The sequence below is a fragment of the Chrysochloris asiatica genome, unplaced genomic scaffold (genome assembly GCF_000296735.1).
Source record: "Chrysochloris asiatica unplaced genomic scaffold, ChrAsi1.0 scaffold00077, whole genome shotgun sequence".
Classification (NCBI taxonomy): Eukaryota; Metazoa; Chordata; class Mammalia; order Afrosoricida; family Chrysochloridae; genus Chrysochloris; species Chrysochloris asiatica.
In genome coordinates, this window is record NW_006408595.1 from 7983597 (window position 1) to 8006646 (window position 23050).

The 23050-nt window shown below is 36.9% G+C and overlaps 1 protein-coding gene across 1 annotated transcript in view; it reads right to left on the bottom strand.

The window, feature by feature from the left end:
- The window catches only part of ADAMTS20 (ADAM metallopeptidase with thrombospondin type 1 motif, 20), a 246227-nt gene that overhangs the window by 42910 nt on the left and 180267 nt on the right, over positions 1–23050 (bottom strand). The window contains exon 29 of the mRNA XM_006865315.1: positions 17404–17571. Coding sequence (XP_006865377.1) covers positions 17404–17571 — 168 coding nt within the window. The remainder of the gene's footprint in view (positions 1–17403; positions 17572–23050) is intronic.

The window sequence follows — 23050 nt, forward strand, 5'->3', positions numbered from 1 at the left end:
CAATCCACAATAAAAACCTTAAATTAAAAAAAAAAAAATGCTAAACAACATCATGATAAATGGAGAAAAGACTGAAGTCAAGTATTTCATTTTAGTTGGATTCACAATCAGTGCTGGTGGAAGCAGGAGTCAAGAAATCAAACAAAATATTACATTAACCAAATCTGCTGCAAAACCTCTTTAAAGTGTTAAAGACCAAAGATATCATTTTGAGGATTAAAGTGCATCTGACCCAAGACATGGTATATTCAATGGCCTCATATGCATATGAAAGCTGGACAATGAAAAAGGAAGACAGGAGAAGAATTGATGCCTTTGAATTATGGTGTTGGCAAAGAATATTGAAAGTACCACTGACTATCAAAATAACAAACAAATCTGTCTTGGAAAAGTACAGCCAGAATGTTCCTTGTTGTTGTTGTTGTTAACTGTGGTCAAGTCTCTGCCGACCCATAGTGACCTGGTATAGGGTTTCTGAGAAGCGACTGGTGAGCTTGAACTGCCAGTTGTGCAGATCAAACTGACTTTGCAGTTCAATGCATTAACCCACAGCGCTACATCAGGGTTCCAGAATGTTCCTTTAAAGGAAGGATAATAAGACTTTGTCTCACATACGTTATCAGGAAGGGCTAGTCCCTAAACAAGGGCATCATGCTTGGTAACGTAAAGAGTAAGTGAAGAAGAAGAAGATCCCCAGTGAGAGGGATTCACACAATGGCTTTAAAAATGAACTCAAACATAACAGTGAGAATGGCACAGAACTGGGTAGAGTTTCATTCTATTTTACATGGGGTCACTATGAATTGGAGCTGACTTGATGGTACCTAATAACATATTCCTGCAATAGAATTGCTGGGTAAGAATTTGACTTAGTTAGGATAAAAGTTATGTTGCATTAATAAAGAAAACTCCAAAACACACACACACAAAAAAGAAAGAAATTCTATAAAGGGCTGCTATGAGTCAGAATTGATTTCACAACACTTAGCAACAACAGCAGCTAATGTGATGACAGTGTGAGGATATAGCTACAAATAAAGTGCAAATCATCGATTTTGTGATTACTCATCAACACTACATAACTTAATTAAAATAGGAAAAGCTAACCAAATATACTTTTGATACATAAATATACCATAACACTACATAGACTGATACTTTGACAATTTGACATTAGAAGTGGAGAAGGTGAATTTTAGCAAATCCATAGCTACCGTTGTCTTGTTGCTGTTAGGTGCCTTTGAGATGGTACCAACTCATAGTGCCCCTATGAACAACAGAACGAAACACTGCCTGATCCTGGGCCAACCTCACTATTTTTGCCGTGCTTGAGCCCATTGATGCTGCCTCTTTGCCAATCCATCTCCCCAGGGGTCTTTCTCTTTTTCTCTGACCCTCCACCTTACCAAACATGATATTCTCCAGAGACTGGTCCCTCCTGACAATATGTCTGAAGTATGAGAGATGAAATTTGACTATCCTTGCCTCTAAGGAGCACTCTGGCTGCACTTCTTCCAACACAGATCTGTTTGTTCTTTTGGCAGCCCATGGCTCTTTCAATATTCTCCTCCAACACCATAACTCAAATACATCAGTTCTTCTATGGTCTGTCTTCCTTATTCATTGTCCAGCTTTTACATGCATATGAGGCTATTGAAAATACCTTGGCTTGGGTCAGACACACATTAGTCCTCAAGTTGACATTTTTGCTCTTTGACACTTTAAAAAGGTCTTGTGCAGCAGATTTGCCTAATACAAATGCAAATACATCATCTGATTTCTTGACTGCTGCTTCCGTGAATGTTGATGGTTGATCCAAGAAGAATGAAGTCCTTGACAACGTCAATCTTTCTCCATCGATAAAAATGTTGTGTATTGGCCCAGTGGTGAGAATTTTTGTTTTCTTTACATTGAGATGCAATCCATACCAAAGGCTGTGGTCTTTGATCTTCATCAGTAAGTATTTTAAATCCTCTTCACTTTCAGCAATTAGATTGTATAATCTGTATATTGTTACCCTATTGTCTTTGTATGGAGCTCTGGTAGCGTAGTGGTTACGAATCGGGCTGCGAACCTTAAGGTCAGCGGTTCGAAACTACCAGCTGCTCCGCGGGAGAAAGATGAGGCTTTCTACTCCCGTAAAGATTTACACCCTCGGAAACCCTATACAGGGTCGCTATGGGTCGGAACCGACTCGATGGCACATAACAACAACAACAACATTGTCTTTGTATAATCTGTATATTGTTACCCTATTGTTGTTGTTGTTGTTAAGTGCCATTGAGTCAGTTCCGACCCATAGCGACCCTGTATAGGGTTTCTGAGGAGCAGCTGGTGAGCTTGAACTATCAACCTTGCAGTTCAAACAGTTTTGCAGTCTGGCACATTAACCCAGTTGTTTTAATTACCCATAATTTGTCTGATCCATAAGAGTCAAATGCCAAATAGTCAATGAAGTACAAGTAAGCATCTTACTAGCATTCTTTGCTTTCAGCCAAAATGTATGTGATATTAGCAATGATATTCCTCATTTCACATCCTCTTGTGAATCTTGCTTGACTTTCTAGTAGTTCTCTATATACTGCTGCAACGGTTTTTGAATTACATTCAGTAAAATTTTATTTGTGTGTAATATCAATAAGATTGTTCTATAATTTATGTATTCTGTTGGGTTATTTTTCTTTGGAGTGGGTAGAAATATGGATACACAGTTGGCTAGGTAACTGTCTTCTAAATTTCTTGGCATAGATGAGAAACTACATGTAACACTGTATTGGTTGGTTGAAACATTGCAATTTGTATTCCATTAATTTCAGATGCCTTGTTTTTGCAAATGCCTTCAATGAAGCTTGGATTTCCTCCTCCAATATCATTGGATAATAATCATATACTACCTTCAGAAATTACTGAATGTCAATCACCTCTTTTAGGCACAGTGATTGTAGGTTTTCCCTCAATTTTCTCCTAATGCTTCATGAGTCATTCAATAATTTTCCCATGGAATTATTCAGCATTGAAATTCAAGGATTGAATTTTTTCTTCAATTCCTTCAGCTTGATAAATGCTGAATGAGTCCTTTGTTTTTAGTTTTCTAAATTCAGGTCTTTGAATGTTTCATTATAATCATGACTTTGTCTTCTCGACTGCTCTTTTAAATCTTCTGTTCAGTTCTTTAACTTCATTAGTTCTTCATTTTGGATTTAAGTGCTGTATGTGTACATTTGAGCAATAGTATTAACTAGCCTTCATTGTAGGTATATGGATATCCTCATATCATAGATAACATTGTACTATAGGATAGTTCTTTAACTGTTCTTTTCAATGATGAATGTAACACCATTCCTCTTTCATTTGCCATTGCAAGCATAATATATCATATGCTTGTCAGATTCAAATTGCCCAATATCAGTGCATTTCAGCTCACTAATGCTTAGGATATCAATCTTTATTCATTCCATTTCATTCTGATAACTTCATATTTTCCTAGATTCCTATTTCATACATTTCAAGTTCTGGTTACTAATAGCTATTTGGTAGTTTTTTGTTTTCATTTTGAGTCTAATTATATAAGCAAATGAAGGTCCTGGAAGTTTTCTTCCATCCACATTATTAAAATTGATTCTACTTTAAACAGTCAACTAATCCCAACCTAAAGGGATCATCGTCTATTACTACACCAGACAATATTCTGCTACCATTCATATGATCTGCCACTCATCTATCAATTTTCTGTACTGTATGGCTTGCATGCTGCTGTGATTCTGAAAGTTATGTCACTGATATTGGAAATACCAGCCGAATCACTGATGGTGAACAGATTTCAGCTGAGCTTCCAGATGAAGACAGACTCGAAGACAGAGAAACAGACTACTTCTGAAAATGTAGTCACTGAAAACCTTAGGAATAGCAGTGGAACACTGTCAGATAGCACCAGATTATTGAATATTGAAACATGATGAAGAGCACCAGAATATGGTCAGATATAGTGACAAAAGATGAGACCCCCAGGTTGGAAGGCACTCATAATATAAATGGAGAACTGCCACCTCAGATTAGAGTTGATCATGATGATATGCATGGAGTAAAGCCTTCAGCATCTTCATTTGCTGATGGGACACAACTCAAAACAAGAAGAAATAGCTGCAAACATAAATTAATAATCTGAACATGTAATGAACAAAGTATGAACCTAGTTCATACATTTCAAGTTCTGGTTACTAATAGATATTTGGTAGTTTTTTGTTCTCATTTTGAGTCTAATCATATAAGCAAATGAAGGTCCTGAAAGTTTTCTTCCATCCGCATCATTAAAACTGATTCTACTTTAAACAGTCAACTAATCCAAACCTAAGGGGATTAAGAAGTTGTCAAGTATGAAATGGAACACATAAACATTGATATCCTAGGCATTAGTGAGCTGAAATGGACTGGTTTTGGCCATTTTGAATTTGACTATCATATGGTTTGGAGTCCTGGAGTGGCACTGTGGTTAATGTGCCAGACTGCAAAGTCATTTGAACTGCAAGTTTGACCATTCAAGCTCACCAGTTCCTCCTTGAAAACCCTATACAGGGTCACTATGGGTCAGAATTGACTTGATGACACTTCACAACAACAACATCATATGGTTTACTATGCTGGGAATGACAAATTGAAGAGAAATTGCATCACGTACATCATCAAAAAGAACGTTATCCAGATCTCTCTTGAAGTACAACATTGTCTGTGATAGGATAATATCCACAGAACTACAAAGAAGACCAGTTACTCCACTATTCACTATTACTCAAATTTACATACTGATAATTACAGGTGATTGGAATGCAAAGGTTGGAATCAAAGAGGGAGGGCCAGTAGTTGGAAAATATGTCCTTAGTGATAGAAACAATGCTGGAGATTACATGATAGAAGTTTGAAACACTAATGACTTCTTCATTGTAAATACCTTTTTTAAACAATGTAAAAGATGACTAAACACATGAACGTCACCAGAAGGAATACACAGAAATCAAATTGACTACATCTGTAGGAAGAGATGGTGAAAAAGCACCATATCATCAGCCAAAACAAACCATCAGTTGCAAGTTGCATCAAATCAATTGCAAAAAATTGTATGAAATGCAAATTCAGGCTGAAGCTTAAGACAATTAAAACAAGTCCACAAGAGCAAAATATGACACTTGAATAAGGTTCAAAGTGTCATACATTAAAGACCGAAGACTAGAAGAGTTGTAGGATGACATCAAGAACATCATACAGAAAGGAAATTAAAAAAAAAAAAAAAAAAAAAAAAAAAGGAAAATAACAAAATGGATGTCAGAAAAGTCTTTGAAACTTGTTACCAGCATAAAGATTTTAAAGTGGAAGAAATGAGAAGGTAAAAGAACTGAACAGAAAATTTCAAAAACTCAGGTTGAGAAGACAAAGTCAAATATTATAATGAAATATACAAAGACGTGAGGTTAGAAAACCAAAAAGGGAAGAACATCCTCTGCATTCAAGCTGAAAGAACTGAAGGAAAAATTCAAGTCTCAATTTGCAATATTCTATGGGCAAAATAGTGAGTGATTCAGAAGCATTCAAACAAGATGGATGGAATACACACAGAATCACTGTACCAAAAAGAAATGGTCGAAGATCAACCATTTCAAGAGGTAGCATATTATCAAGTCAATGATGCTGAAGGAAGAAGTCCAATGAGCATTGAAAGTATTGAGAAAGAACAAGCCTCCAGGAATTGATGGTATACCAACTGAAATCTTCAGCAAACTGATGAAGCACCGTAGCCACTCATTCATTTATGCCAAGAAATTTGGAAGGCAACTACCTGGCCAATTGACTGGGAAAGATCCCTATTTGTGCCAGTTCCAAAGAGGAGCTTCAACAGAGAAATCATCGGACAAAATCATATGTAAATAAAATTTTGTTAAAGATAATTTTTTAAATGTTTGAAACCCTACACTGACAGGCAACTGCCTGAGGCTCAAGCCAAATTCAGAAGAGGACATGAAGTAAAGGATATCACTGATGATGTCAGATGGATATTGGCTGAAAGCAGAGAATACCAGAAATATGTTTACCTTTGCTTTATTGACTATACAAAGGCTTTCAAATGTGTGGATCCTGATAAGCTATGGACAGCACTCTAGGGAATGAATATTACAGAACACTTAATTGTGAATATGAAGACCCTGTATATAGACCTGGTGTGGCACTGTGGGTTAATGTGCCAGACTGCAAAGCTGTTTGAACTGCAAGGTTGGCAGGTCAAGCTCACCAGCTGCTCCTAGGAAGCCCTATACATGGTCACTATGGGTCAGAACTGACTCAACAGCACTTCACAACAACAACAACATATATAGACCAAGCGGCAGTTATTCAAACAGGGAAAGGGAACACTGAATGGTTTAAAATTTGGAATGGTGTGCACCAGAGTCATGTTCTTTTACCATACTTATTCAATCTGTATGTTGAGCACATAATTGAGAGGTTGGATTATATAAAGAAGAATATGGCATCAGAATTGGAGGAAGACTTAGTAACACCCTACAATATACAGATGACACAACCTTGCTTGCTGAAAGCGAAGAGGGTTTCAAATACTTGCTGATGAAGATCAAAGACCACACAGCCTTCAGTATAGGTTGTACCTCAATGTAATGAAAACAAAAATCTTCACCACTGAACAAATGAACAACATCAATATAAATGGAGAAAAGATTAAAGTTGTCAAAGACTTCATTTTTCTCAGATCAACTATCAACACTCATGGAAGCAAAAGTCAGGAAATCAAATGATGCATTGGTCAAATCTGCTGCACAAAACCTCTTTAAAGTGATCAAGGGTAAAGATGTCAGTTTGAGGACTAAGGTGTGTCTGACCCAAACCATGGTATTTTCAATAACCTCATATGCCTGTGAAAGTTGGGTAGTGAAAAAGGAAGACCATGGAAGAGTTGATGCATTTGAGTTATGGCATTGGAGGACAATATTAAAAGTACCATGAACTGCTAAAAGGACAAACATATTGGAATTGGAAGACAAACAAATGCTCCTTGGAAACCAGGATGGCCATACTTCAGACCTATTACTAGGAGGGACCAGTCCTCAAGAAGGATATCATATTTGTTATTGTGGTGAGTTGGAGAAAAACAGGAAGACCCCCAACAAGATGGATTGGCAGTAGCCATGGGCCCAAGTGTAGCAACGACTGTGAGGTTGGCACAGGATCAGGCAATGTTTCATTCTGTTGTAAATAGGGATCGCTATGAATCAGTACTAACTCAATGAAACATAACTATAACAAAGGGTCATCTCTCCTTATAAACATAGAGCAAATAAATACCCACTTCTATATGAGAAGGTATTAAGGTATGAGACCTATTATTGTGGCAGCCACTTAATGAACTTAAGTTCATTAGGAGTTGACCAACAGAATCACAGAAATGCCAATCCAGCATCCTGACACTGTGAAGCTTCAGAATCAAAATGAGAATCAGTGGTCTCCAGGTTTCATTATATACACAATAGACAACTTTATGGCATAGATCAACTAATAATCATTTCTTTTTTCCCTCCTTATCATCATAGAACTAATATATACCTACGAGACCCAGAATTCATGATTTGTAAAGCCCATAAGTATTACAGTCATAAAACAGACTATTTTTCAGACAAATAAGACTGCAATTAATTCAGCACAACATAAAAATTAACTTATGCTGAATTTATTATTATAGTAGTGCAGTGACAGTCTGTAATTGTTAACTTCATGTGTCCTCTTGGCCAGAGGAATAATATCTACACAACACATAAGAATTTATACAAAGTAACTGTCAACAGTTGTTTTCATCTAGCGATTTGGTAATCTGGCAATATTAGAGTGTAGCTCCAGAATGGGCATTGCTCCAAATACGGGTCCAAGATCCATGAGTGTGAAAGAGTTGGACATTATACATCTATTTAGTGAGCTCTGTAGTGTAGTGAATAACAAGTTGGGCTGCTAACCCTAAGGTCAACAGTTACACGGGAGAAAGATGAGGCTTTCTGCTGCCGCAAAGATTTACAGGCTTGGAAATCCTATACGTGGTCACTATGAGTTGAAACGGACTCAGGGACATTTAATAACAACAAATGCAGCATAATGTATTGATAGTGACTTAAAGAACTAAATTATTACTTAATATGTGGCCTCAATTATTTTCACATGATTTGTAAACTCTGTAAGTATTTTATAGCTATGAAACAAAAATAAGTCTGCAATTAATTCAACACAACATAAAAAATAACTTACGCTGAATACACATGCAGTGCAATGGCATTTTGAAATTTTTAACTGCATGTGCCCTCTTGGACAGAAAAGCAATATGTTATAAGGAAATATGAGAATGAGGTACTGTATAATGAAATAAGAAGGGTACTAAGCACATTGGTGGTGTGGCACTGTGGGCTAATGCATCAGACTGCAAAGTCATCTAAACTGCAAGGTCGGTGGTTCAAGCTCACCAGCTGCTCCTTGAAAACCCTATACAGGGTCGCTATAGGTCAGAATCGACTCGACAGCACTTAACAACAACAACAAGCACAATGGGAAAAACTCAAATAGATTTGTGTTCTCATCCCTGCTCCCCACCACTCCTTGGCCTATGACCTGCACAAGTTACTTAAACTCACTAAGTTGCTGTCTCCTCATGTGTATAATGAATGTAATAATACCTACAGCTGTGAGAAATAAAGAAGTCTCCTATGCAGTATCCAGAAATGATTGTCTCTTTCTGGCCTCTTTCTCCTCTCATTTTTCACTTTTCTTACAGAGATGCAATTATTCCTGCCTTAAACAAATTCTTGAAGCATGCCTCAAATCAAAGAGTGTTAAGAACATTGGCTTACTCAAAGAAATGCCATCTTAAGACTCCAGGATGATGATAGAGGAAGAGGATTCATAGGCATTGCAGAAATTTTAGAAGTAAGATTGCTGGCATGAGTTAGAAAAGACAGAAAAGTGTAGTTTACTCAGCCCCAGAGGTGAAAGACATGATCTCTGTCTTGGGTAGCTCAATGGCTCGAACACATGTCCCTCATACATATTATTTCAGATTCTTTATTTCCAAATTAGATGCTCTAGGAAGATACTGATAAGTAGATTCGTGAGATGTTGAGTCTTGCATCACCATTAGCTCCAGCTCTGATCTTAAAATGGTATGATGCCTATTAACTCTCTTGACTGGTACAATCAGCACTTGATACCCTGGGATAAAAATTAAGTGATCATGAATTCTTGATTGTGATATTTTGGAACTTAAAAAAAAGAGATTTACTATAATATATATTATTGTTGTTGTTAAGTGTCATCGAGTCGGTTCCAACCCATAGCGACCCTGTATAGGGTTTCCAAGAAGCAGTTGATGAGTTTGAACTACTGACTTTACGGTTCAAATGGCTTTACAGTTTGGCTCATTAACCCACAGTGCCATACCAGGACTCCATAATATATATAGTTTCCAGTAATACACACACACACACAGATACATGCACGTAGGGTCACCATAAATTAGAGTCAACTAACCTCAAGGAGCTCTGGTAGCTTAGTGGTTACGAATCGGGCTGCCAACCGCAAGGTCAGCAGTTCGAAAACTACCAGCTGTTCCTCGGGAGAAAGATGAGGCTTTCTGCCTTGGAAAGATTTACAGCCTTGGAAACCCTGTACAGGGTCGTTATGAGTCAGAACCGACTCCACGGCACATAACAACAACCTCAAGGTCAGCAGTTCAAACTCACCAGCTGCTCCTGGAAAACTTCATGCAGGGTTACAATGAGTCAGAACCGACTCCACGGCATTTAATAACAACAACAGAGGAGCCCTGGTGGTTTAGTGGGTTATATGTTGTGTTGTTAATTACATGGCGGTTGGTTAGAACGCATGGGAGAAAGATAAGGCTTTCTGCTCTGGTAGAGATTTATAGCCCTGGAAACTATAAAGGGTCACTATGAGCCAGAATAAATTAATTGGCATATAGCAACAACAACATAGATGTGTGTGTTTGTGTATGCATATGTTATGCAAATTTTTCAAAACATGGAAATACAGATTCATGCATTTTGTATATTAGAAATTCAGAACATTTAGAATTACATCAATGTAAAATCAGTATACCATGTTAACATTTCACATACAATTTCAGTTTTAGTTTTTTAATTAGTAACTATATGAAATACCACTCATCTGTCAGTTTGTCATACTGTGGTGTCTTGTGTGTTGCTGAGAATCTGAAAGCTATGCCAAGGATATTTTAAATACCAGCAGGGTCACCCACAGTAGACAGGTTTCATATGAGCTTCCAGATGAAGACAGACTAAGAAAAAGGAGAGAAGGACTACTTCTAAAGATTTAGTCACTGAAAACCTATGAAATATCAGTGGAACACTGTCAACACAAGAATATTGAATACTGAAATATGATGAAGAGCACCAGAATATTGTCAGATATGGTATCAGAAGATGAACCTCTCTGGTTGGAAGGCATTCAAATCACTACTGGAGTAGATCTGCCTCTTCAAAGTAGAGTTGACTATAATAACATGAATGGAATAAAGCCCTTGGAACCTTCATTTGCTGCTGGGGCACAACTCAAAGTGAAGAGAAACAGCTGTAAACATCCATTAATAATCAGAACATGGAATGTAAGAAGTATGAATCTAGGAAAATTGTCAAAAATGAAACGGAACACATAAAACATCAATATCCTTGGCATTAGTGAGCTTACAAGGATGGTTATTGGCCATTTTGAATCTGACAATCACATGGTTTACTATGCCAGGAATGACAAATTAAAGAGGAATGGTGTTGTACTCATCATCAAAAAGAACATATCAAAATCTGTCTTGAAGTACAACACTGTGACAGGATTATATCAATGTATCTTCAAGGAAGCCCAGTTAATATCACTATTATTCACATTTACACAACGACCACTAAAGCCAGTGATGATGAAATTGAAGAAGTCCACCAACTTAGTCTGAAATTAAGCAATGATGAGATCAAGATGTATTGATAATTATTGGGATTGGTTGGAAACATGGATGAAGGATCAGTAGTTGGAAAATATGGCCTTGGCGATAAAAACGATGCAGGAGATGTCATGATAGAATTTTGCAAGATCAATGACTTACTCATTGCAAATACCTTGTTTTAAACAGCATAAAAGATGACTATACATATGGACCTCACTAGATGGAATACACAGAAATCAAATTGCCTACATCTGTGAAAAGAGATTGTAGAAAAGCTCGTATCATCAGTTAAAGTAAGGTGAGGGGCAGACTGTGGAACAGACCATCAATCGCTCTGCTCTTATGCAAGTTCAGGATGAAGCTGAAGAAAATTAAAACAAGTCCAACAGAGGAAAATATGACCTTAAATATATCCCACCTGAATTTAGAGATTGTCTGAAGAATATATTGTGTATATTAGACACTAAAGACCAAAGACCAGAAGAGTTGTGGAATGACACGAAGAACATCATACAGGAAGAAAGCAAAAGGTTATTAAGAAGACAAGAAAGAAGGAAAAGACCAAAATGTATGTCAGAAGAGACTGAAACATTCTCTCCAATGTAAAGACACAAAAGCAAATGGAAGAAACGAGGAGGTAAGAGAGCTGAACAGAAAATTGCAAAGGGCAGCTCGTGAAGAAAAAGGCAAATATTATAATGAGATGTGCAAAGACCTGGAGTTAGAAAACCAAAAGGGAAGAACACACTCAATATTTCTCAAGTTGAGGGAACTTGGGAAGAAAATTCAAAAATCGATTTGCAATATTGAAGGATTCTATGGGCAAAATATTGAGTGATTCAGAAAGTATCAAAAGAAGATGGAAGGAATACACAGAGTCACTGCACCAAAAAGAAATGGTCAATGATCAACCACTTCAAGAGATAGCATATAAGAGTCAATGATAGTGAAGGAAGACGTCCAATGTGCATTGAAGGCATTCGCAAAGAACAAGATACCAGGAATTGATGGAAAACAAATAGAAATCTTTCAACAAACCGATGCAGCACTGGAGGCACTCACTCATCTATGCCAAGAAGTTTGAAAGATAACTACCTGGCCAAATGACCGGGAGAAATCCATATTTTTGCCCATTCTAAAGAGAGGAGACCCAATGGAATACAGAAATCATCGAACAGTATCATTAATATCACATGCAAGTAAAATATTGCTGAAGATAATACAAAAATGGCTGAAACCATACATTGACAGAAAATTTCCAGATGTTTAAGCCAAATTCAGAAGAGGACATAAAATAAGGGATATCGTTGCTGACTTCAGATGGATCTTGACTGAAAGCATAGAATACCAGAAAGATCCTTACCTGTGCTTTATTGACTCTACAAAGACTTTCAATCATATGGGTCATGACAACATTGCAGAGAATGAATATTATGGAATACTTAATTGTGCTCATGAGGAACCTGTACATAGACCAAAAGGCAGTTGTTCATACATAGTAAGGGAATACCAAATAGTTTAAAATTAGGAAAGGTGTGCACCAGGGTTGTATTCTTACATCATACTTACTCTATCTATGTGCTGAACAAGTAATCTGAGAAACTGGATTATGTGAAGAAAAACATGGCATCGGTACTGAAGAATTATGTGATACAACCTTCCTTTCTGAAAGCAAAGAGGTCGTAATATTCTTACTGCTGAAGATCAAAGACCACTGCTTTTGGTATGGGTTACATCTCAATGTAAACAAAACAAAAAATCCTCACTACTGGACCAATAAAAAACATCCATATAAATGGAAAAAAGACTGAAGTTGTCAAAGACTTCATTTTGCTGGAATAAACCATCAACACTAATGTAATCTTCAGTCAAGAAATAATTTGCATTAGGCAAATCTGCTGCACAAGATCTCTTTAAAGTGTTGACAAGCAAAGATGTCAGTTTGAGGACCTGATACAAGCCATGGTATTTTCAATTATCTCATATGCATGTGAAAGTGGGATTATTAAGAAGGAAGACCATAGAAGAATTGATGCGTTAAAGTTATAGTGTTGGAGGAGAATATTAAAAGTACCATGGACTGCCACAACAAGAAACCCATCTGTGTTGGAAGAGATACAGCCAGAACGCTCCTTGGAAACCAGGATGGTCAGACTTCGCCTCTCATACTTCAGACATATTATAAGGAGGGACCAGTCTCTGGAGAATGGTATCATGTTTGGTAAAGTTGAGGGTCGGAGAAAAAGAGGAAGACCCCCAACAATGGCAGCAGCAATGGGCTCGGGCGTAGCAAAGATTGTGAGGCTGGTGCAGAACTGGGCAGTGTTTCATTCTGTTGTACATAGGGTCACTATGAGTAGGTACTGACTTAACAACACCTAACAATAACCACTTTATGGATATGCTGGTAAGTGAATTTGCGGAATTTTGAAACTGGTATCGTCTTTGGTCTCAGCTATAATATCAAGATGCTAGACAAACAGTGATGAATCTCAGAGAAGAAGTACTGATTTCACCTGACTAGATTCAATAGTCTGAGTGAAATCTTTTCTTTTTTCCACAATCAGGGGAGGTGAGAATTCAAGATGCTTCCCTAAGTACAAAGATTATTGATTTGAGAGACACTAAACTAAGTAGATGAGGCATTAGACAATGAAGATTCTAGCATCTTGCTGGCCTTAAAAAGACCTGAACTTAAAAGTTAAGTTGTTTTCCTGTACAGATAAAATTAAAAGGGAAAGCACTCTCTCGGTTCCAGAGGAGGGGGATATTTTTCTTTCCTTTCTTTCTTTCTTTCTTTTTTTTTTTTCTAACAATTCAAATATTTAATTTGTTCCTAAATATATACACCTGATGGACACAGGACAAAGGTCTCTGTATAGCAAAGTTTCTTCCTGTTTAGTCATTAAAATGCATTACTAAGTCCTTTCATTTAAAAAAATATATATGGAATACCAAACGCAGAGTGTTTATTCAAAATTAATTTGAGTACATCTATGGTCACAATTTATCCAAATTAGTCTTTCCATTTGAGGTAAAATGTAAAATAGTAATAAAATGAAATTATTATATAGTGAGTCCTTATATTACAGCAATGCTACAATTTATACAATCAGAACAAAGCAGCAACCAGTGATTATCTCGTAACTACCTCTGAAATTACACTTCTGTTGAAAACATTATTATATGCACTGCCATGACAGACTGCAATTGTTAACATCGTGTGGAGACTTTTTATAGAATAAATCAAAAGCCAACAACTTCACAACTGGTCATTTGTTTCTGGGAGAGATTGGGGACTATGTGGGTGTATGAAGCTAATTTCTATGACAAGGAAAACCAATTCAAAAAGAAAAAAGCAGACTCTGTACAAATGCATCTGTATTTTTAAAGTCTGTGAACATTCATAGCTGTATCTTAGAAACCCCTGGAAACTGTTCTTTCATGGACCTCATACAATTTCATATTTGGTGGTGAGCCAAGGCCAATTTGTTAGCACTGACGATTGATTGATTTACTTTTGCGGGTTTAGGGGCAAAGGGTCAAAAAATGTCTTGGGTGCATACCAACCACAATGGATGCAGCTGCAAAAGACTCACTGGGATTAACAGGATTGCTGGTGGCCACGAAAAAAAAAATCTGTCCCACTTCCATTGCCAGCCTCACTGTGATGCCTGCCTGGTATCCGAATCAGGGACTACCTGCTGCATACTGGGTAGATCTGTTTTCTTCATGGCTACTGTCTTTGCAATATGACACCCTCTTGGAGAAAGCTACTTTGTCATCATTTTGCCATACCTTGGTCAAGATAATGTAGTGGAAAAAAAATATCATATCAATTAAAGCTACAATAATAAATACAACTCGTAAGCATAAATTACGAGATAAAAGGAGTTCCTGGGTGGTGCAAGAAGTTAACATTTTTGGCTGCCAAGTCAAATGTTGGAGATTCAAATCCATGCAAAGGCACCTCAGAAGAAATGCCTGGTTATCTATTTGTGAAAAATCAGCAGTTGAAAACCCTACAGAGCACAGCTCTTCTTACATACACATGGGAGTCACCATGGATGAGAATCCACTCAAGGGTAACTAGATTTTAAGAGATTGTGAGTCCTTTTGCAAAAGAAATCACAATATTCATACTAAGTATTTTAAGTACTCATCACTTTCAGCAAGTAAAGTTGTATCATCTGCATATCACAGGTTGTTAATGAGTCTTCCTCCAATCCTGATGCCACATTTTTCTTCATAGAACCCAGCTTCTCGTATTATTTGCTCAGCATACAGGTTGAATAAGTATGGTGAAAGAATATAACCCTGTCACACAACTGTCTTAATTTTAAACCATTCAGTGTTCCGATCTTCTGTTTGAACAACTGCCTCTTTGTCCAGGTATAGGTTCCTCATGAGCACAATGAAGTTTTCCGGAATACTCATACTTTACAATGTTGTCCATAGCTTGTCATGATCCACACAATCGAAAGCCTTTGTGGAGTCAATAAAGCACAATCTGTCAGTCTGTCAAAAAGTCAATAAAACATCTTTCTGGTATTCTCTGCTTTCAGCCAAGATCCATCGGACATCAGCAATGATATCCCTAGTTCCATATCCTCTTCTGAATCTGGCTTGAACCTTCCAAAGTTCTCTGTCAATGTATGCTTGCAGCCATTTCTGTATTACCGTTAGTAAAACTTTACTTGCATAGGATATCAAAGACATTGTCCGATGATTTCCACATTCCATTGGGTCACTTCTCTTTGGAATGAGCACAAATAGGGATCTCTTCCAATCAGTTGGCCAGATAGCTGTCTTTCAAATTTCTTGGCATAGAGGAGTGAGTATCTCCAGTGCTGCCTCACTTTCTGCATATGAGACTATTGAAAATACCATGGCTTGGGTCAGGCGTACCTTAGTCTTCAAACTGACATCTTTGAATTGAACACTTTAAAGAGATTTGTGCAGCAGATTTGCTCAGTGCAATAATACATCATTTGTTTTCTTGACTGCTGCTTCCATGAGTGGTGAGGGTTGATTCCAGCAAAATGAAGTCATTGACAACTTGAATATTTTCTCCATTTACATGGATGTTGTTTATTGGTCCAGTGCTGAGGATTTTTGTTTCCTTTACATTGAGGTGCAAGCCATAATGAAGGCGTTGGTCTTTGATCTCCATCAGTAAGTATTTACGTACTCTTCGCTTTCAGCAAGCAAGGTTATATCATCTGCGTATCACAGGTTGTTAGTGGTTCTTCCTTCAACCCTGAAACAATGTTCTTCATATAATCCATCTTCTTGGATTATTTGCTCAGAATACAGATTGAATAAGTATGGTGAAGGAATACAACCTTGGGACACATATTTCCTAATTTTACATCTTTTTAACTCTTAAGTTTTACATGTAGGTCTTTAATGCACGTTGAGTGTGTTTTTGTACCTGGTATGAGATATGGTTCTTTTTTTGTTCTTCTGTAAATAGATTTCCAGTTTTGCCAGCACCATTTGTCAAAGAGATTATCTCTTCCTCATTAGATGTGTTTGGATCTTTGTCAGATAGGTGACTGTAGGTGGATGTATTTACTTCTGGGTTCTCAATTTTGTCCCATTGGTCTATGTACCTTTCATTCATGAATAAAATTGTTTTGAGAAAAAAATAGAAATGTGTTTACTCCTAGTTTTCAGTCAAATATTAACCATAATTCTCAGGACAGTAATTCTTAACAGAAGTTGCCTCTTCTACAAAGAAACCTGAGATTACCACTCAATTAGGAGCTTTTCATTCAGTGCCAATTCACAAAGATGTGTTCAAGAGCAAAGACGTCAATTTGAGTACTAAGATGGGCCTGCCTCAAGCCCTGATATTTTCAATAGTCTCAAATGCATGTGAAAGTTGGATAATGAATAAGGAAAACCAGAGAAGAATTGATGCATTTGAGTTACAGAGTTAGAGAGGAATATTGAAAGTACTATGGAGTTTCAGAAGAACTAAACAATATATGTTGGAAGAAGTACAGCCACAATGCTCCTTAGAAGTCAGAATGACAAAACCCCATCAATGAATACTTAATGAAACACAGTTCTACTCTGACAAATAAATATGGGATTGCCCTTTAACTGTAGGAGGAACTTCAAAGTCCTTGTAAAAAATGGAAATGACAGATAATCTAATTTTTCCATGAATTTTTAAAATTCCACTCCGCACCGCCCCCCCCCCAGATACTTAGCAAATATGCTAGCTCTGCACAGTATTGATTCAGAGAATCGTGTAAAAGAATGTATAACAGAGTAACGCACATTTGAAGGAAGTGAATTTTTTCAAGCTTATTGAAAACATACAAGATGAATTAAGATTTTTTAATGCAAAGCTAAGTATGTAATTATAAAAATGCATCACATACCTCCTTCCACCTATTGGCTTTCCATGAAGGGCATCTGCCAGATCTACAAACTTTATGAGTTTGAGGTTTCTGTAGATGACTGCAATACTTTTCTTCTAATTTTCTTTGGAATTGATCAATGCAAAGCACCTCACGATACTTTATTCCTTTACCACAGGAAGTTGAACACTAGAAAAGAAATATGAACACACTTGATTTGTTTGATCTTAATTTAATTTTATCTTCAAGAAGTATACAATGAAATAATAAAAACATCACTGCTTTTTACATAGAAACCAAAAGGAATTAGCATTTACTAGGGAGCCCTGGTGTGGCCCTGTGGGCTAATGCTTCTGACTGCAAAGTCCTTTGAACTACAAGGTGGGTGATTCAAGCTCACCAGCAGCTCCTTGGAAACCCTATATGGGACTGCTATGGGTCATAATCCATTCAAAGGCACTTAACAACAACAATAACAAGGGTTGGGATGGAAGGAAAAAGAAAAGGTTTTTGTTTAGAGTGAATTGAAGACTTATTAATGGTGGTGGAATAATTTGATAAAATAGAGCTATTGTTGTTGCACAGTTTGAAGAACGTGATCTAGATCACTGAAGTATATATTTAATATTATATATATAGTTTTGTGTATGTTATAGTAAAAGAAACACTGCTTTAGTATTTTCATTTAGATATACTCTGACATTTCTCGTTAGAGAGAATATGAAATATGCTAGGCTGTTATGAAATTCATGTTGACATCATACATTCATTCAACCAAGAAAGATTAATTGTGTATAATACGCCATGCCACACAGAGTAGATAGGTTGCTTTTAGATCTTTCCAAGCTAAAGACTATCCTCCAATAACTCCTGTTACCATGCATAATCCCACAAAATTTGTTTTCAATTTCATATAGGGATTTACCATCTATTCTATTTATGTTTCATGTATTTTTCCACATGGAAATTATGGTTTGGGTGTTAAAAAAAAAAAAAAAAAACGTTCAATGATCTCTCGTTACAGAAAAGTGTGACTGGGAAAGCAGAAATTTGGTTTTTTGAAAGTGCAATGTGTTTATTTTTACATCAGTGTGGAAGATGTAACTTTCCATCATCAACCCTCCAATTCATTTATTTAAAAAAAAGAACAACAAAAATCTGTTCAACACACATTGTTGTTATTAGGCTGTGTCAAGTCAATTCCGCCTCATAGCGACCTACAGAGTTTCCGAGGAGAGTTGGTAGTTTTGAACTGCCAACTTGTGGTTAGCAGTCCAGTGATTATCCTATAGCACCATAGCAGGACTCCTTTAAAAATATAGACAAAACCATTTTATAACATTTTTTAGCCAGTTGCCATTTTCAAATTAAGTGGTGGAAAGAGCTTGACTCTGGCATTGAATACTAGCTCTGCCACTCATTAGCTTGGAGCTTCAGACACATTTCATCACCTATTCAGGTTTCAGTTTCTTCATCAACAACATAGGGATAATAAAACCTATCTTACAGGTTTGTTAGGAAGATTAATATGAGAGAAAGAATATGAAATGCTTAATCCAGTCTTATTACACATGGTGGGTACTCAGTAAATATTCATTTCCTTGTCTATCATTTTTCTTCACCTAGTTTTAGAATGTTGACAATTTTCAGCATGAGACATATACCAGGGGAAAGTTAAGAAAAGCAGAAGACATAGATTCCGGATAACTCATTTTATTCCTCTGAGACAACTATTGACATGAGGTTTTGTTTTAAAATATATACTGAGTTCCAAAAACATTAGCTAATATGTATTTTATGTATATTATGACAACACAAGTGGACTATAATATTGCAGATGATGTCAAAAAGAAAAATTATTCCCCAATAATTTTTTTTAATTGGATGCCTAAAACATTTAAAACTTAAAAAAAAATAAGCATTAAGACTTACTGCTTTTCTCCTACTATTAACACTTCCTTTTCATGCCAGTTACAAATGCTTATTCTGTAAAAATCTCCAAGGAGTCTTCATAAACTATAATTACATCTCCTACTGAGCTTATCTTTAAAATCTACTTATAGGCTCTACTATCCCTAGCCACTTACTTTGGGCACTGCATGTTCCTTTTCTTCACTGTTAATTTTCAAAGGGCATAATGTATCTTACACTCCCACACAAACAAATATTACTATCCAGAATATATTTTTCATGTAGTTGTTATATGCTGCTGAGTTGATTCTGACTCTTAGTGGTCCTAAACAGGGTTTCTGAGGAGTGGCTGTTGGATTTGAACCTCTGACCTTGTGATTAGCAGTTGTTTACCCAGAATACATTCATACTTTTATTTATGGAAGAATGTTTTTCTCCCCAGGTCCAAATTATTATCATTTTCTTAAAATGGTTTTTTAACAAAGGAAACATTCATTGATCTCCCTCTTCACTCATTTTAAGGAGCACTCATGTGGCCATGGGTTAAGCTCTGGGCTGCTTGCTTAAAAACCCACCAGTCACTTTTTGGGGAAAAGATGAGGCTGTCTGCTCCTGGAAAACTTAGAGACTCAAAAAACCTATAGAGCAACTAACTAACTGTGACCAATAGTCATTATGAGTCAGAATCAACTCAATGGCTATTGATTTTTAAACCCATTTTAAAATATAATAAATACTTTGAATTACCATGATCCAATCACAGTAATACTTAAGAAAGTTGAGAAAATATTTATAATTTATTCATTTTCCAAATATTAGTGTGGCATTGTAGGTTAATGCACTGGGCTGCAATGTTGCTTTGAACCAAAAGGTTGGTGATTCAAGCTCACCAGTCAATCCTTGGAAACCCTATTCAGGGTTGCTATGAGTTGGAACAAACTCAATGGTACTTAACAACAACAACCATATATATTGATATCTTAGGCATTAGTGAGCTGAAATGGACTGGTATTGGCCATTTTGAATCTGATGACCACATGGTTTACTATCCCTAGAATGATAAATTGAAGAGGAATGGTGTTGCATTCATTGTCAAAAAGAACATATGCAGATCAGTCATGAGGTACAACGCTGTCTGTGTAATAGGATAATATCCATCCACCTCCAGGGAAGACCAGTTAATAAAACTATTATTCAAATTTACACACCAACCACTAAAGCCAGTGAGGATGAAACAGAAGAATTCTACCAGCTTCTTCAATCTGAAATTGATCAAACATGCAATCAAGATGTATTGATCATTACTAGTGATTGGAATGCAAAGGTTGGAAGCAAAGAGGAAGGATCAGTAGTTGGAAAATAGGGCCACAGTGATAGAAATGATGCTGGAGAACACATGGTAGAATTCTGCAAAACCAATGATTTGCTCATTTCAAATACCTTCTTTAGACAGTGTAAGAGATGACTATACACATGGACTTCACCAGATGGAATACATAGAAATCAAATTGACTACATCTGTGGAAAGAGACGATGGAAAAGCTCCATATCATCAGTGAAAACAAGGCCGGGGCAGATTATGGAACAGACCATCAGTGCAAATTCAAACTAAAGCTGAAGAAAATGAAAACAAGTCCATGAGAGCCAAAATATGACTTTAAATATATCCCACCTGAATTTAGAGATCACCTGAAGAACAGATTTGATACATTAAACACTAAGGACCAAAGACCAGAAGAGCTGTGGGATGACATCAAGAACATCATACAAGAAGCAAAAAGTCTTTGAGAAGACAAGAAAGAAGAAAAAGTTCAAAATGGATGTCAGAAGAGACACTGAAACTTGCTCTCTAACTTAGAGATGCTAAAGCAAATGGAAGAAATGAGGCGGTCCAAGAGCTGAACAGAAAATTTGAAAGATCAGCTCGAGAAGACAATGCCAAATATTACAACAAAATGTGCAAAGATCTGGAATCAGAAAAACAAAAAGGAAGAACACACTCAGCATTTCTCAAGCTGGGGGAACTGAAGAAAAAATTCAAGCCTCGACTTTCGTTATTGAAAGATTCTCTGGGCAAATTATTGAATGATGCAGAATGCGTCAAGAGAAGATGGAATGACGACAGAGTCACTGTACCAAAAGGAAATGGTTAATGTTCAATCATTTCAAGAGATAGCATATGATCAAGAGCCAATGATGCCGAAGGAGGAAGTCCAAGGCGAATTGAAGGAGTTGGCAAAAAACAAGGCACCAGGAATTGATGGAATAAAAACTGAAATCTTTCAAGAAAGTGAGGTGACCCAGGAGGCACTCACTCATTTATGCCAATAAATTTGGAAGACAACTATCTAGCCTACTGATTGGAAGAGATGCATATTTGTGCCCATTCCAAAGACAGGTGACCCAATGCAATGTGGAAACCATCAGACAATATCTTTGATATCCCATGCAAGTAAAGTTTTACTAAAGGTAATACAGAAATGGCTACATTGACAGAGAACTTCCAGAGGTTCAAGCCAGATTCAGAAGAGGCCATGGAATGAGGGATATCATTGCTGATGTTTGATGGATCTTGGCTGAAAGCAGAGACTATCAGAAAGATGTTTACCTGTGCTTTATTGACTATGCAAAGGTTTTCAATTGTGTGGATCATTACAAGCTATGGACAACATTGCGAAGTATAAGTATTCCAGAACATTAATTGTGCTCATGAGGAATCTGTACCTGGACAAGGAGGTAGTTGCTCAAACAGAACATGGGAACACTGAATGGTTTAAAACTAAGAAAGGTATGAGACAAGGTTGTATTTTTATTCAACCTATATGCTGAGCAAATAATCCGAGAAGCTGGTTCTATGAAGAAAAACGTGACATCAGGATTGGAAGAAGACTCATTAACATCCTGCGATATGCAGATGATACAACCTTGCTTGCTGAAAGTGAAGAGAATTTAAAACATTTACTGATGAAGATCAAAGAGCACAGCCTTGGGTATGGATTATGTCTCAGTGTCAAGAAAACAAAAATCCTCACCACTGGACCAATAAACAACATTCTTATAAAAGGAGAAAAGATTGAAGTTATCAAGGACTTCATTCTTCTTGGATCAACTATCAACACTCATGGAAGGAGCAGTCAAGAAATCAAACGACGTATTGCATTAGGCAAATCTGCTGCACAAGACTTTTTAATGTGTTGAAGAGCAAAGATGTCAGCTTGAGGACGAAGGTGCGCCTGACCCAAGCCGTGGTATTTTCAATAACCTCATATGCATGTGAAAGCTGGACAGTGAATAAGGAAGTCTGTGGAAAAATTGATGCTTTTGAGTTACGATATTGGAGGAGAATATTGAAAATGCAATGAGCTGCCAAAAGAACCAAGAGATCCGTTTTGGAAGAAGTGCAGCCAGAGTGGTCCTTGGAGGCCAAGATGGCCAAACTTTGTCTCTCATACTTTGGACATATTGTCAGGAGGGACCAGTCTCTGGAGAAGGAGATCATGTTTGGTAAGGTGAAGGGTCAGAGAAAAAGAGGAAGACCCCCAATGAAATGGATTGGCCAAGTGGCAGCATCAATGGGCTTAAGTGTGGCAACAGTAGTGCCATTGGCCCAGCATCCCTCAGTGTTTTGTTCTGCTGTGTAAAAGGTCACTGTGAGTTGGTACTGACTCAATGGCACCTAACTACAACAAATAAAAGGAAATAGATTAAATTCTAGATTTTTCCTCAGATTTCAGCAATGTAGAATTTCCTCTAATCG